Genomic DNA, 15853 nt, shown 5'->3' with positions numbered 1-15853 from the left:
TCAGCCACAGTGTAAAAAGATACCAGTATTATGAGACACAGTAACATTCCTCTTGCCAAGAAATACTGCCAAGGAGAAAAACCACGTAGGTGAAAATGAATAAACTGACACTGCGAATTTCAGTTTATTTTTAGTAAGATAAACTGAAGATGTAATGATACTGCCTAGGCATTTTATTTTATTTTTTTTTTATTTATTTTATTTTATTTTATTTTATTTTATTTTATTTTATTTTATTTTATTTTTTTATTACTTTTTCTTTTTCCCCTTATTGGAGGCACTGGGGATTGAACCCAGGATCTTGTGCAGGGCAAGCACAAGCTCTACCACTGAGCTATATTCCCCACCCTCTGCCTAGACATCTTGAAATATCTTCAGTGGGGTATAATCAGATTGGTTTTGCTTATTAACCGTAAAATCACAATGCTGGCATTTCCTCATATTCTCGGGTGGGAATTCCTTCTATCTTCTTCCCTTAATATTAGTTGTTTTATTCTTGAGAGAGAAGTGTTTGATTTGTAATCTCATAATATTGTCTAGGTGGCTAAGAAAATCCGCGAGTTAATGGCAGACGGTGAAAACATGGATGTCCTCCATGAGAGGCACGACGTTTTTAAAAGAGAGCAAGATGAGCAGCTTGTGCAGTGGATGAACAGGTGATTATGTCAGAAACAGGAAGTAATGCTGTCTGTGAGCGAACTGTGTTTCACATGCAGTTGTTCATTTCATGCTCTTACAGGCGACCGGATGACTGGACTCTTTCTGCTGGAGGCAGTGGGACAATTTATGGATGGGGTCATAACCATAGAGGTCAGCTTGGGGGCATCGAAGGTGCCAAAGTGAAAGTCCCCACTCCGTGTGAAGCCCTTGCAGCTCTCAGACCCGTGCAGCTCATTGGAGGAGAGCAGACGCTCTTTGCAGTGACAGCTGACGGGAAGGTAAGGCTGCGTGTTCTGTGCCCTCCTGACAGTGGACTGAGAGACAGCTGTGGCCGGTGTGCGTCTGTGTGGTTCACAGGATGTACGAAGATTCTGTGCTGAAACATTGTTCCAAGATTAACGGTACTTAGCGGTGTCCTGGAAGCAGAGGGTTTCTGTATGATCTTTAGTGTGTTGTTTGGCCACACAATTTTTTAGTTTGAAATGCAGCACACATACAAAAGTGTATTATAATTGTTTGTGTATTGATAATTTGTTAGAAGTACATGTTCCTTTTTTGTTGCTGTCATAGTGCTGTCTTTGAGGAAAGCAGTGCTGCCTGTGTGTGGAGATGGTTGATGTTTACGTATTGGCTTTATATCTAGTGACCTTATTACACTCTTTTCCTTCTTAGTCTCTCAGAATGTTTTCTGTCTTTATAAAGCCGTGATCTGTAAATGAATTTTGTTCCTTCCTTTCCGGTTCACCTGTCTTTTTTTTTTACTTTTCTCCTTCTGTGTGGGAGGAGGGAGCTCGTTGTGCAGGGTGGGAGTTGCAGTCCAGTGGTGAACAGGGATGGGGGTAGTGGGTCTGTTCTCGGCTTGATGCAGGCTGCAAAGGAAGCGCTGTGGCTGAACCCTCCACATGCTTACTGGGGGGGTTGGTAGACACTTTTGTCAAAGTAAGGAAGTTCTCTTCTGTTTCTGCTTATGAATGGATATTGACTTTTGTCAAATGCTCTTCCTACAGTTAAAAAATACTACAGATGCCTTCTCCTTCAGTGGGTTAATGGAGTGAATTGGATTGTTTTTCTTGTATCAAACAGTCTTGCCTTCTTTGGAGACACTCAGCTTGGTCAGGATATGTTTTATATTTTTTTTTGCTTTGTGTTTGGGATCTTGGGGAGATGGAGATCATGAATGTGATCATCATAATGTTCCTGTCTTATGCACTCTGTGTCTGGTTATGGCACTGCGGCCGTTATCCGTGTAACTTACAACAATTAACACAATACACATGGATCACCTCAGTTTCTCTGGGGGCCTCCAGCCCAGAACCTCTCATGAGGCTGCAGGTGCTGCAGGGCTGTCCTGAGGAAGCCTCGGCTCCCCAGGGCCCCTGGCTGAGGCTGCCCTCCGTTCTCCACCATCTCACATGGCAGCTGGCCCTGTGAGAGTGAGCATGGTGAGGGCGAGGGAGGGTGCGAGCAGGACACAGGTCACAGTCTTCTGTGACCTAATCCAGAAGTGACACCCCGTCCCCGTTGCTGTATTGTCTATTAGAGTCAATAGGTCAGCGCACATGCTTGGAGAAGGGGTTACATAGGGGTGGGAACCCCTGGCTGTGGGGACCCCGGGAATAGCATCGGAGGTTGCCCGACAGGAACATCAGGGTCGTGCTAACCTCATGAGAAGGGTTGAAGTGAGCCCTCTTTTTCTGTTTTCGGGAGAATTCTGTCTTTTAGTTGTCTCCTGGCTACTTTAACGTGTGTATTTAAAATTGAGAGTGAATTAGTATTTCTGCCATCCTCCCAAGTAAAGGCTGATCCTTTGTCGTCTTGTGTTTCGGCACTCGCCTCTGCCCGCAATGATAGGCAGGGTTATTATTGTTGTTTTATATAGACCATGTATTTTCTGGATTTACCCAAATGTCACACACATCTTTGCTCACCATTATTTCTTATGTTTCAGACCTTATATCTGCATTCATTTTTCTTCTACTTTAAGCATATATTTTCAGTTTCCTGTAGTGACAGTCTGTTGTTGGTTAATTTTCTGATTTTTTTTTTTTTGTTTGTTTTTTTAAATATCTTCATTTTGTTCTTTTTCTAGGCAAGGGTTGCAAACATTTTCTGTAAAGGGCACGCTAGTATTTTTGGCTGTGGGTGTCCTGTAGTCTGGTCTCTGTTGCAGCTGTGAAGGCAGCCTGTGGGGAAATGGTACAGGAATGGGTGTGGCTGTGCGCTAATAAAACTTTATTTACAAAGACAGGTGGTGGGCCTGTAGGCTGTCCTTTGCCAACCCCTGTGCTAGGGTATATAATTTTAAGTTCACTGTTATTTTCAGTCAGCCTGTTAAAAGTTTTATTCTTCTGGTCTTTGGCCTTCATTGTCGCTAATAGGATGTCAGCAGTCAGATTAATTTTTACCCAAGTGAAGGTAATAAATCTTTCCTTTGTAGCTGCTTTCAAGGTATTTCTTTAGTGGTCCACAGTTTCACTCTGCTATATTAGATATCTGCTTTTTTTGTTTGTTTTGTTTTTAATTTTTCCTGCCCTTTTTTGTATTCCTTTTTTTTTTTTTTTTTTTTTTGCCAGGTGATGAGGGTTAAGGGGTAGGCTTCCTGGCTCTGAGAAGTGTTCTCTTAACAATTCTGGTAAATTCTCAGACATGATTTTTTCAAATATTGCCTCTCTCGTATTCTCTGTGTGCTGTCTACCTACAGCTGGGTTCTGAGTGGTGTTCAGGTGAGGAGGTCTTACCCCAAATGACCTCTAACCTTTCCTTCCTGTTTCCTCTTCTCTCTGTGCTTCGGGGCCACGTGTTGGGTAATTCCTTCAGATCCATCTCCTAGTAGTCTAGTCTGTGGTCATCTGCGTATAATCTGCTGTTTACTACATCTGAGTTTTCATTTCCATTGTTTTTTAATTTATGGAAGTTCTGCTTTGGGTTCTTCTCTTACAGTCTCTTATTCCTTGGGGATACTTTTAAGCTTTCATTTCTTTAAACATAATATTGGACTTTCTTCTAATTCTTTCTCATGGTGCCTTCTTTCCTTTTAATGTGAATCTTTAAAACTACAGGCTGACCATTTTCCTTGGAAACTTTCATGCAGAAATTCTTTGAGGCCTAGCTTGAAGTCACTCATCAAAAGAGAATTTAGAACTGTGGTGTGCTACCAACCTGAGCCATTGTAAATGAAATTCTCTCCCTAAGGAATTTAGATCGTAGGTTAGCATTAATTCAGACTGAGAATCATCTCAGCGACCAGCTTCTGTGGCTGTGAATCCTCAGGAGAGGTTTCCCCTTCCCCCTCAGCCCTGAGTTTGAGAAGAGCTACTTTCTTTGTTCTCTCCTTAGTTCTCACTCACAGTCTGAGTGAGAGGAAGCCCTTGGAGCCTCACCTTCCCCCACAGAGTCTTCTTTTCGGCTTAGCCTCACCCCCGACACCCTGTGCAGTCAGGATCCTCAAGACCTTCCTGGGGAAGCTGACTTTGGGGTCATTTCCTGTCTGAGTTCTTGGTTTCACTCCCTGTTTTGTCCTTGAGGTTTCCTTCCTATTAGGTCGGTGCAGCAGCGCATCTGACACAGTACGAATCAGCATGTAAGTTTTTATAGGAGGGAATGTTTGATATGCATTTGGAAGTGGCAGTCCTGATTTTTTTTTTTTTTTGATGATAAAGATGTTTTATGTCCCAAATCAATTATTTGAGTGAAAGAAAAACAATATATTCTACTGTGTGATTTATATGCTGCCTTGCTGAAATAGTGAATATATTTGTAATTTTTCTGTGGGTGTTTCTGTGGGTATTATTTACCTGGAATTTACATAAAGTAGATAATGAAATCTTTTGTTTTTCTTGGTATTAATCATGGTTGGTATTCTGAACAAAAATAGTAGGAATGCTTCTAGGGAAAAGACCATGATTTCGAAATATATTTTCTGATTGTATTTGGGATTTCTATCAGTTAAATTTTTTCTTCCATCTTCAGAGATTTGATAAAGCAAAAATGAAGTCTTAAACATTCCTGTGATTTTTAATGTTAACTTTTCTCTACAGTAACGTTTAGAGCATTGATTGGATTTATTAATCACTAATATATATGGATACTTAGATAAAAATCTGATGTTTATATTACTTTTTCTCATCTTAGCTTTATGCCACTGGCTACGGTGCAGGTGGCAGACTAGGAATTGGAGGGACCGAGTCAGTATCCACCCCGACGTTACTTGAATCCATTCAGCATGTATTTATTAAGAAAGTAGCTGTGAACTCAGGAGGAAAACACTGTCTTGCCCTCTCTTCAGAAGGAGAAGTTTACTCCTGGGGTGAGGCAGAAGATGGGAAGTTGGGCCATGGCAACAGAAGGTACTGTGTGAAGACATCATTTTCACTGTTACATTTCCTTTTCTTGTTTGTTTTAATGCTTATGTGGTGCATTGGCACTCTGTGTTTCAGAACAGTGTTTGCAGTTACCTACTCAAACTTAATGACTCACTCATCAGAAATTAAGTTCATGCGGCAGTGTCTGGGCTTGCCTACGTGACCCCTCTGTTGAGGGGAAATCAGTTCTGAGTTTTGGTTTCTGAGCACTAAGTTTGCTTCGCTTCATTTTGTCCTGTTTCCCCACGTCCCCTGAGTCACCCACTGCATCACAGCAGGCATTTTGTTACATGAGGACGGTAAAGCTTTAAATACAGCGGAGCAGAGGGAATGGCAGGAGTGAGGGGAAACGGACACACAGGTTGACTTAGTTTTTTTAAAAAAGCAATCAAACCCACCAGTTTTTAAAAGGTGATTGGAACCACCTGCCAAGTTGGAATGACAGGGACCTTGGTGTTTGAAATAACTAAAGCGTCAGACAGAATGAACAGCAGCCCCAAAGACATTGGATAATAGGCAGTAAAGTGCATCCAGTGATCTACAGGGGTGAGCACTGACAGCCGCGTGTGTGAGGAGGCTATTTGAGAGGCCAAAAAACAAACCACCGAAGGGCTAGGAGCTCACAGAGAGCAGAGGGGAGCGCCTGCTCCCCAGCCCTCGTAAGTCCCAGGGCACTGAGGAGAGGACTGAGAACGGTGCTATGCAGAAGTGGGGGGAATGAACCGTAGGCTAACTGTTGCTGGGATCACACCAACGAAGCTAAAGAGCAAGACTTGAAAGGATTAAACTGTTTACAAGTAGCTTAACCATGTTGTAGAGATCAAAGCTCAAGAATATTTTTGTGGAAACAAACATATCAAGCACACAGTAAGATAAACTTGGCAGTCTTCTTCACCCAGACAGAGCTTATCAGGCCTGTGTTTCTTCAGTAGTGTTGGGAAAGTTGGATATTCAAACGCAAAAGAATGAAGTTGGACCCCTGTCTTAACACCACTCTCAAAATTTAACTCAGAATAGATTAAAAGACTTAACTGTAAAACTCAAAACCATAAAACTCCTAGAAGAAAACCAGGAAAAAGCACAAGCAACAAAAGAAGAAATAAGCAGACGGGACTCCATCAAACTAAAGACTTCTGCACAGCAAAGGAGGCAGTCAACAAAATGAGCGGAGAGCCTAGGGAATGAGAGAAGATATTTGCAAATTATGTAAATGATCAGAGGTTGTTATTCTGCAAAATATATAAGAAACTCATACAAATTAATAGCAAAGAAAAACCAAATAACCCAGTTAACAAATGGACAAAGGACCTGAATAGGCATTTTTCCAAAGAAGACACACAAATGGCCACCAGACACATGAAAAGTCCTCAAGATCACTAATCATCAGGAAAATGCAAATCAAAACCCCAGTGAGATACCACCTCACACCTTGTGAGGCTGTGGAGAGGAGGGAGCCCTCCTACACTGTTGGTGGGAATGGAAATTGGTGTAGCCCCTATGGAGTGTGCTCAAAAACTTTTAAATTGACTTATCACATGATCCAGCCACCTCACTTCTGGGCATATATCTGAAGGATATATAAGGATTGAGTTCTTATCTTGCACCATGTCCAAAAGTAATTCAAAATGACTCATAGTCATAGATCTAAAACCTAAAACTAAAAACCTCTAGAAGAAAACACAAGAGAAAACTTTTGTGACCTTAGGTCAAAGATTTTTAGATAAAACTTGGAAAGCATGTTCCAGTAAAGAAAAACAGGACAAAATGGACTTTATAAAAGGCACTGTTAAGAGGTGGAAAGGACACACTGCAGATTGGGAAAGCGTATTTGCCATCGTGTATCTGACGACAGTCTTATATCCAAAGTCATTAAAAAGAGCTTTCAAAACTCAATCATAAGAAAAGTTTGTTGTCAGTGCTTGCCACATTATATACAGTAAAACTCCTTAAATGAAATGTTGATTTATAGCAAGTATGGACAACCTGTTTCTGTAAAAGGCCAGACAATAATAAATATTTTAGGCCAGCCGCATGCAGTCTGTTGTATATGCTGCTTTCATGAGTTTCTTTGACAACCCTTTAAAAATGTTAAAACCCATTCTCAGCTCACTGGCCTTTCCCAGGCCGGACTCAGCCTACCTGAAGTCTCCAGCCCCTGATTCAGACAGAACACTTCCTCTCTGGCATTAGGGCAGCTTGGATAAAAGGAGACAGGGAGTGATGTGATTTCAAATCCAGGCCTGAATGCTGCTTGTTGATTGCTTTGACAGCTGACTTGAGGGCTGTAGGCCGAGAAGTGTGCAGTGAGTAAGTGGGCAGCAGAGCCAGAAGCCTGACATTGAATAATTTTAAGATATTACAAAAGTAAACTGTTTCACTTATACTTGGTGACCTTTTCTGCAGTCCGTGTGACCGTCCTCGTGTCATTGAGTCCCTGAGAGGAATTGAGGTGGTGGATGTTGCTGCCGGTGGAGCCCACAGTGCCTGTGTCACCGCAGCCGGGGACCTCTACACGTGGGGCAAAGGCCGGTACGGCCGCCTGGGCCACAGCGACAGTGAGGACCAGTTAAAGCCAAAGCTGGTGAGAAGGAGCTGTGCTTGGGGGGCCGGGAGGGGCAGCTTGCCGTGGGCATTATTCTTTCTAAAGGTCAAAAGTATTTCCTGTTCCAGATTCTTTTTTTTTTTTTTTTTTTTATTAATTGAGGTATAGTCAGTTTACAGTGTTGTGTCAGTTTCTGGTGTACAGCACAACTGTTCCAGATTCCTTTAATTTCAGAGTTAAGTTTTGTTTTTGAGGGAATAGAAACCATCTCTGTATGTATTCAGTGATCATTTAAACAGGATAGCATTTGAGATACTCTTTCATCTACACTGGCAAATCTTACTTGGTGTCTGGCCAGATGCTTTGTCTTCTGAAGGCCCGCTGTGTGTTGGGTGAGGCAGCGGAATGAGAGGACAGCCTTCCTAGTGTGGCAGACGGACACAGGACACTGAGACCTGCCTCCTACATCTGAGATGCTTGTAGTTTAAATAGTTGAGGACGTTTTCTGTATTGTCTTACAGAATTGTTAAGATTACCTGTTCTTTGTAAAGATCTAAACCAGGCACCCCTCCCCAACACACAAGTCCCCCGCGCTGCTGCCTCCCCTGGGGAGAGCCTCCTTTCTGTGGTGGTGAGATAACCTCAGCGTCTCTTTTCCCTGCAGGTGGAGGCGCTACAGGGGCACCGCGTGGTTGACGTCGCCTGTGGCAGCGGAGATGCCCAGACCCTCTGCCTCACCGATGATGACACTGTCTGGTCCTGGGGGGACGGGGACTACGGCAAGCTGGGCAGAGGAGGCAGCGATGGCTGCAAAGTGCCCATGAAGGTGCCCTGGGGTGTGGGGTCTCTCGGGGCTCAGGCTGTTCACAGGCTCTGTCCCCAGTGCTCGTGCCCCGCCCACTCTGCGTGCCTCTCAGGAGTGGCCTCCCTTCATCTTTAACATCTCTGCAGAAAATATAATGGGTACTTGGCTGCAAAGGGAGTGAAAGGCCCAGAGGTGCAGAGAGGTTTTAGGTGCTGTTGGTGCTTTGGTGGTTTAGTGTGTGGACCTGCTGGAGGGAAGGAGCACAAATCCTTCCCCCTCTGCGGTTGACAGAGGTCTGCAGCCGTGCGCTGGGCTAGCAGGTGCCGAGAGGCTGCGTCCAGCTCAGCCCGAGCCTGTTAGATGGGCATCCTGGGAGCTGCCAGGAGAAGGGGCCGCAGGCCTGGGGTGGGGGCCAGGCCGCTTTGCTCCACTCGAGTTGAGCGGCTCTGGGCAGTTTACTGACGTGATCATGACTGTGCTTTGCCTTTGTGAATGGCTGGTGGCAGAGGGTAGGTTCACTGGTGTATTTAGGTCCCTTGCTGACTGCTTAGCGGCCTGCAGGTCGAGAACGTGACCAGGCCATTCATCTGGGTGATTTGCTGCGGCCTTGGGAGCGGAGGTGCTGTGCGAGGAAACTAGAAGGCATCTCCGCATGACATTCTCTCTTCAGGGCCCTGAGACTGCCCTGTGGAACTGAGGCCCGTGCAGTGCACAGGTAGCCCCCCCAGGCCGGGGGCAGCCGCCAGAGGCCCCCTCAGACCCGGAGCTCGAGCTGGGACTGCCTAACTGTTCCTCCCACAGCTGTGCTGCCTAGGGCAGCAGCTGCTGGCCACACGTAACTAGTTTAAACCTAAATCAGTTAAGAGTAAGTAAAATTACAGTTCACCCCCTCACTTGTCCTGCCCACATTTCATGTGCCCAGGTGCGGCAAATGCTGCTGGCGTCCGGGGTGGGCAATGTGGACACAGCATGCTTCCGTCACCATGGGGAGTGGTATTGGTGGCCGCTGGCGGGAGCCAGAGCCTGGTGAAGATGATGTCACTTGGAGGCACCTGGGCCCTGGGGCTGCAGCTACAAGGAGATACCCCGCTTCTTCTGGGCCTCCTTGCCAGCTGCTCCTGCAAAGGCTGGGCTTGGGGCTGCCTCCTTATCCTTACTACCGCTTGCTGCTTTCCCTTAGAGTGGATGGTATTTTACCCACATTACAGGTTACTTAGGGTTTCCACGTGTCTGGAAAAATTGTTGTGGGCCTTCTTATACTAAGAAGGCTTTAGACAAAGGCTTTGCACCTTCCAGGATTGTACTGTCAGGCACTGGGGGCTGGTAGGGATGGAGGCCATTATTGGTATCACTGTGATGATATAAATACAAGGAGAAAACGAATTAAGAGAATTAGGTGATAATTCACTTACATTTAAAATTAAATGTGAGCACTTAAGTCTAGAAACAGTTACAGGTAATAAGGATGCAGTTTGCTAGGTGGGAAGAGATACTAAGTGGGTGAGTGAGCCAAGCGGGACCCCTTGGGTGCTGGCTGTGAAGGATTTCGCCCCCGAGCATGCAGGGCTGCAGATGGCTTCTAGCACTGGCTTGACCAATGACATGTTTAATTGAATTAACCTGGGAAGAAGGGTAGGGAGTGTCTCTAGGCCAGAATCACAGTCCTCTTGGCCATCCTTCTCCCCGGTACCTGCTGCTCCCTCTGAGAGGGCTGGAGGGCAGATGCCAAGTGCAGGCTTGCTGGAGAACGGGGCCACCACATCACGAAGAGATACGGTGTTGGGAGACTGAATTCTGGGGAAAACGATTGCAGACTTTCAGCCCTGGTGTGTCCATTTCCAGGGATGCGTGTTGACACTTGTGGGCAGCGGAGTGGGCACATGGCCATCTGCAGCAGGCGTGCCCTCACAGCCAGGTGTTCCTGCTCCTTCTGAGAGCGCCTGGTTAAGTGGAGAAGTTGTAGTTAACGTTTGACACAGGAGTGAGGGTGTTCAGAGTAGATTTAGTTCAGTCCTTCTTTGGGCGCAGGAGTCAGCAACAGCCTTGATTGAATCAGTCTGATTGAGCCTTTTCCCTTCTAGATCGACTCTCTGACGGGCCTTGGAGTGGTTAAAGTGGAATGTGGATCCCAGTTTTCTGTCGCCCTGACCAAATCTGGCACTGTTTATACTTGGTAGGAAAGAGACTATTCGTTTAATCCCACCAAAATCAGACTGTTCATTTGAAGTTACATTAACCGTCCTTTTGTAGTAACTTGAAATGTCACTCATGCAGGAGGCTGTGATTTGTGTCCTGCAGCCCAGTGCCTGCACCAGGAGGGCGGGGCAGGGTGCTAAGTCGGATGGCCTTGCCTAGATGTGGGGTGTCCCACGTTTCCTTGTGTTCAGGGGCAAAGGTGATTACCACAGGCTGGGCCACGGGTCCGACGACCATGTTCGAAGACCTCGGCAGGTCCAAGGACTGCAGGGAAAGAAGGTCATTGCCATTGCCACCGGCTCCCTGCACTGTGTGTGCTGCACCGAGGACGGTAGGTGGGAGGCCAGCATTGTAATTTGAACGGCCTTAGACCTGAGTCCACTCAGGGGTGATGCGCAGAGCTCTGAGGTCGGTGCGGGAGTGAGGAGCAGTTATACTGTGTTCTGAAAATACACCTGTGGTTCTTCAGCCCCTGTACTAATGCCTGTGAACATGGTGTGTTTCATGGCTGTGCAGAGACGAGCAAACAGCAGGCCTCATACGGCTGGTTTTAGAAGGGCCCGCTTACAAGGTTGGCCCTTAGCTGATTTCTGAGAACCTGGATTCCAGGAGGGCTCCCACCATAAGTAACTAATGAGGATTTGGGAGGATATTTGAAACTATGTAACTGTTCCTTTTTCATTGAACATTTTATTTATTCTCATCAAATATTTAAATTTTTCTATTTTCATCTGTGCTGGACTCATGGTTTCCTAATTCAATGAGTTGTGGTTAAGCTCTTGCTCGTACTTAACCTTGATACTCACACACTGCACCCCGTTCGACTGCTTAAGCTCCTAAAGTGTCCCCATCATTCCTTGAGTGCTTCCTTGCTTTCTGGCACAGATGACGCCAACTCCCAGTGGGAGTGAGGACTGTATGCAGAGGAAGGCGGTGGAGGCTGTGCATTCGTTGTTCCTAGTATCCAAGTCCTTGTTCTGAATTTACTGTGTTAGGTGAAGTTTATACGTGGGGCGACAATGATGAGGGACAACTGGGAGATGGGACAACGAACGCCATCCAGAGGCCTCGGTTGGTGGCTGCCCTTCAGGGTAAGAAGGTCAACCGTGTGGCCTGTGGCTCAGCACACACTCTCGCCTGGTCAACCAGCAAGCCTGCCAGCGCCGGGAAGCTCCCTGCACAGGTCAGCACTGGCTGGGCCCCCTGGGCTAGAAGGCGTGCAGGTGGTGCCAGAGTTCCCATCTGTGTATTGAATTACACATGTACAAGTGCACGCACACTTCATTTTCACTTACATATTTACAGAGGTATTCCATTGAAAGTAGTTGAGGTTAATCATGGTAAGAACACAGAGTATTAGAATTAATATTTGTACCAACCATCATCCTGTGTGTCAGTGTGTCACCTGTATTCAAAATCTTAACTACACAGAACTATTCTGATAGTACAGGCTGCACATTTTCCTTAGTAAATATATTTCTATAAGCCAGTATTTTTTTAGCATTCTCCTCAGTTTATGTTTCTTGGCCCTGGCAAACGGCCAGAATATTATTCTAAAACAAGATTTTTCAAACCAAAGTCAGAAGTCACACTGCTTCTCTGTTTTCAAAAGCAGTATTTTCAAGTCCGCCCCTTGGACGGCGGCTCACCTGTGCCCTTGGCGTCTGTTTTAGGTCCCCATGGAGTACAACCACCTGCAGGAGATCCCCATCATCGCCCTGCGGAACCGCCTGCTGCTGCTGCACCACATCTCGGAGCTTTTCTGCCCCTGCATCCCCATGTTCGACCTGGAGGGTGCACTCGATGAAGCCGGACTCGGGCCTTCCGTGGGGTTTGACGCTCTACGAGGAATTCTGATTTCCCAGGGAAAGGTACTCCGGTCACAGGTTTTACCATAGGCGACACTGGTATCGTCGGTACATTGTAATCCAACAGAAATCCCTAAACTAGGAATATACTGAATACAGCTCATTTGGCAAATGGTCATTGAGCACCTGCTTTGTGCCAGGCTCTGTTCTGGGTACTTAGAATGCACTGGTGACAAACAGTCAAAAAGCTCCTCCTTTTGGAGCTTATATAAAAAAATGAATAGCGTGGTACTGCATGTCCCCCTGTAATCTCTGTCTTCCTCCTCCCAGAAGGGGAGACGCAAGGTTTGCAAAACTAAGCCTCCATTCTTGCAGTGTTCTCTGCTGGCCTGGCCTTGAGACTTTATGGCAAGTCCCCACTGGCAGCAAGGGGGAAACATAATGAGAGGATTTCTTCCCCAGGGATACCCAGCAGAGGGGCCCGGAGGTGACGGACTGCTTAGATAGCGGTTCTGTACCAGGATATGTTAGAAATTCCTGCGGGCTCTGAAAAGGACCACGAATGAGGGCTTCTAAAAGTCACCAGAAAATTTTTGACCCATTGATGTTTGTAATAATTTGAACTTTCTAGAAACGGAGTACCTGATTTTGGAGTAGGAGGTGTCCCATTATTGGAAAGCATCAAGTTTCTGGCCAGCAGCTTGACAGGATGTTCTGGAAGTGGCTCAGTCATTGTGTGATTATGATGGGGTGTTTGTGTAGAGAAAAGTCATAGAGGTCAGAGTGAGGGATCTTGATCCTGAAGGGTCCAAGATTATGGCCTGTTTTTTTTTTTTAATTTTTCTTATTGAGGTATAGTCAGTATACAATGTTGTGTCAGTTTCTGGTGTACAGCACAGTACTCCAGTCATATATGAACGTACAATTACAGCCTATTCTTAATAAAATTTAGATGTTTTGGAGTACTGTCCAAATAGATTTTTTTTCAGGATTGGCTTTATATCCTACACACCTAGTGGAAGGAGCCAGGGGCACACTTTTTATGTCTGTGCGTGGCTCAGAGGCAGGTGTGTAGACAGTGATGAGGTTGCGGTAACGGTAAGGTCTCTGATGATGAGCAGGAAAAAATTGTGGCCAAGTAAAATGGATGTGAAACTTAACTTCAACTATTTTTCAATAATAAAAAGTGACAGGTTTGATTACTTTCACCATCTCTTTTAATCGCTCAAAGTGAAGGTGATGATAAGACAAGGAATGAAAAGGGAAAACCCCCTCCTGGTAGGGAGAAACCAGAGCGAGAGGCAGCCCATGTCCCACATTGACTGTGTGAGTGTCTCGCGGGCTGTGCGGTGGGGGCGGGGCGCCCTCCGCAGCGGGGGTGTCGGCCTCTCTTCTGGTCCTGGTGGGAAAGGATCGCCTCTGCTGGTGACGGTGCAGAGTCATTACCAGCATGTGCTTCAGAGCCCAGAAGAGAGAGAACCATAGGAGGGCTGGGGGTGCTCCAGGGGGAAGGGGCCGCATGCCCAGTGCAGGGGGCACTAGCTTAGCTGGGGGCTGGGCAGTGGGGAGAGCAGAGGTCAGGTAGGTGGAAGGCGGGAGGAGCTACAGGTGTGCAGGAGTGTGTGGGGATGAGCCCACCTCTGCAGGCCCCTTTGTGCTGGGGGGCCATCTGCAGGTCCCCCTGTGTTGACAGGAGCACCCCTGCCCTTCCTGCCTTCAGGGCTTGGCAGTCTCAGGCTCTGACCCGGAACTGGTGTTCAGGCCCTGCAGTGGGTCCCCTGTGCCCTGCCCTCTACCTCCCCTCCAGCCACCCTGTCTCCAGAGGAGGGCACAGTCATCCACTTGGCAAGGCCCTGGGGCTCCCACCCATTCTGCCTCCATTGAGTGTCTCTGGGGTCTCCTCTCCTCACGCACACACGACCACATGCTCCCCGCACCTGGGTCCATGTGGGCACAGCCGGCCTGCCTCTCCCTGGGTGACTCTGGGACCTGCTCCTTTTCTTTGCCGTCTTCACCGTGGGTGTTGCAGGTTCCTTTCAGTGCGTGGTGCTGACACGCTCCCTCCCCCACTGTTCTCCCGACCCCACCCCAGCCCTGACCCTCTCCCCAAGGCTCCCCGGCCCTGCTGCTGCTTTGTGGCTGGTACCTCTGTCGGGACAGCAGTACTGACATCAGTGCCTCCATCCTGCCACTAACAGACTTGCAGTTTGGCTGGGAAGCCTTGGTTTTCTAGTCAGCCCTCAGAGCCTCGCCTAAGACCCGAGTCAGAGTAGGTGCTCCCTGGGCCCGGGCCCTCCTCCCTCTGTGTCCAGTGCTGGGCCTCCTGCCTCCAGGCGATCAGCTGCCTCCAAGCACTGGCCCCGCCGGCCGCTGAGCCTCTGCGTGGGCCTGGGTGCCGGTGCCGGTGCCAGGCTGCTTCCTGGGCCACCTCACCACTTGCAAAGGGGTTCTTGTTCTTGAGAAAATACAATTTTTCACAATAGATTTTAAACCAAAATATGATGTGAATGTGAATTATCTATGGGTAAGACTTTCTATATCACATTCCAAATTTTGTCTTGTCTGTCGTGTTTTAGGAGGCGGCTTTCCGGAAAGTAGTACAAGCGACCATGGTGCGGGATCGCCAGCACGGCCCCGTGGTGGAGTTGAACCGGATTCAGGTAACAGTCTCTGTTCTTAGGCGTGATGGTTTTGTGGTTGTGAGTCCTGTCCCTACAGCCAGGGGGGAGCACTCACAGCAAACCTCCTCTCATGCCCTTGCCTTACAGAGCAAGGTGCCGTGTGTGTGGGTGTCCTGTGGTGCCGAGGCTGCCAGGTGGGAGTGTTAAGTTGTTTTTAACAGAAAGACGACTTATTTCAGATAACCTGGAAGCACAAATCCAGATGAGCAAAGAGGGAAAAGTAAAAATGACCCGTATTTCTACCACATAGTGAGGACCGCTGCTAACATCTGGGGTGGGGGGCAGGGGGTGTGTGTGTGTGGGTGTGATAACCTCAACTGGAGAGCTCTCCTCTGTAACTTCCTGTCTGTTCCCCTTAACGCATTACAAGCACCCCTCTGTCCCGTGCAGTGGGGCTGTGGGATTGTTTATGTTTACCAGCTGCCTTTGCTGATTCTCTGCTGGAGTTGGAAGGCCATGCCTGCTTTTCTGGGATATGGAAGGACCAGTATGTGTGGCTCCAGCTCAGTGTGTCCTCAGTCACCTCCTTGGGTTAAGTTCTGGGATGCAGTGCAGGTCAGAGCCTTCGACGCCTGCATTGAATTGTAGGTGGGGGCTGTCCCTGCACCCGCCAGCCTCACAGCGCCCCCGGCTCGGGTGGCTTACCTTGCTAACTTAATAGGCCAGAATCACTCATACTGGTGCTGTCTCAGGGTAGTAATGAAAGAAACGAAAAGTGGACCATCTCTGAATGTATACTGCTGCCAAGTGTAGACAAGCTGAGAGTCAACAGAATTAAAACAAGAGGAACTCTAGCCCTG

At 47.3% G+C, this 15853-nt stretch overlaps 1 protein-coding gene and 1 non-coding gene across 8 annotated transcripts in view; one reads left to right on the top strand and one right to left on the bottom strand.

Moving 5' to 3' along the window:
- The window catches only part of HERC2 (HECT and RLD domain containing E3 ubiquitin protein ligase 2), a 176406-nt gene that overhangs the window by 152621 nt on the left and 7932 nt on the right, over positions 1 to 15853 (top strand). For 6 of the 7 annotated variants that reach the window (XM_074363390.1, XM_074363393.1, XM_074363392.1 and 3 more), the window contains exons 77-86: positions 541 to 656; positions 740 to 938; positions 4792 to 5006; positions 7425 to 7602; positions 8228 to 8389; positions 10450 to 10541; positions 10756 to 10895; positions 11560 to 11747; positions 12238 to 12435; positions 14949 to 15032. In XM_074363390.1, coding sequence (XP_074219491.1) covers positions 541 to 656; positions 740 to 938; positions 4792 to 5006; positions 7425 to 7602; positions 8228 to 8389; positions 10450 to 10541; positions 10756 to 10895; positions 11560 to 11747; positions 12238 to 12435; positions 14949 to 15032 — 1572 coding nt within the window. Of the gene's footprint in view, positions 1 to 540; positions 657 to 739; positions 939 to 4791; positions 5007 to 7424; positions 7603 to 8227; positions 8390 to 10449; positions 10542 to 10755; positions 10896 to 11559; positions 11748 to 12237; positions 12436 to 14948; positions 15033 to 15853 lie in introns of those variants that run through there. The other variant, XM_074363395.1, reaches the window with a different exon arrangement.
- TRNAG-GCC (transfer RNA glycine (anticodon GCC)) lies at positions 273 to 344 on the bottom strand. Its single transcript has one exon. It is a non-coding gene; the product is annotated as a tRNA-Gly (tRNA).

The sequence above is a fragment of the Camelus bactrianus genome, chromosome 5 (assembly GCF_048773025.1).
Source record: "Camelus bactrianus isolate YW-2024 breed Bactrian camel chromosome 5, ASM4877302v1, whole genome shotgun sequence".
Classification (NCBI taxonomy): Eukaryota; Metazoa; Chordata; class Mammalia; order Artiodactyla; family Camelidae; genus Camelus; species Camelus bactrianus.
This window is presented reverse-complemented; position numbering and strand designations above follow the sequence as displayed.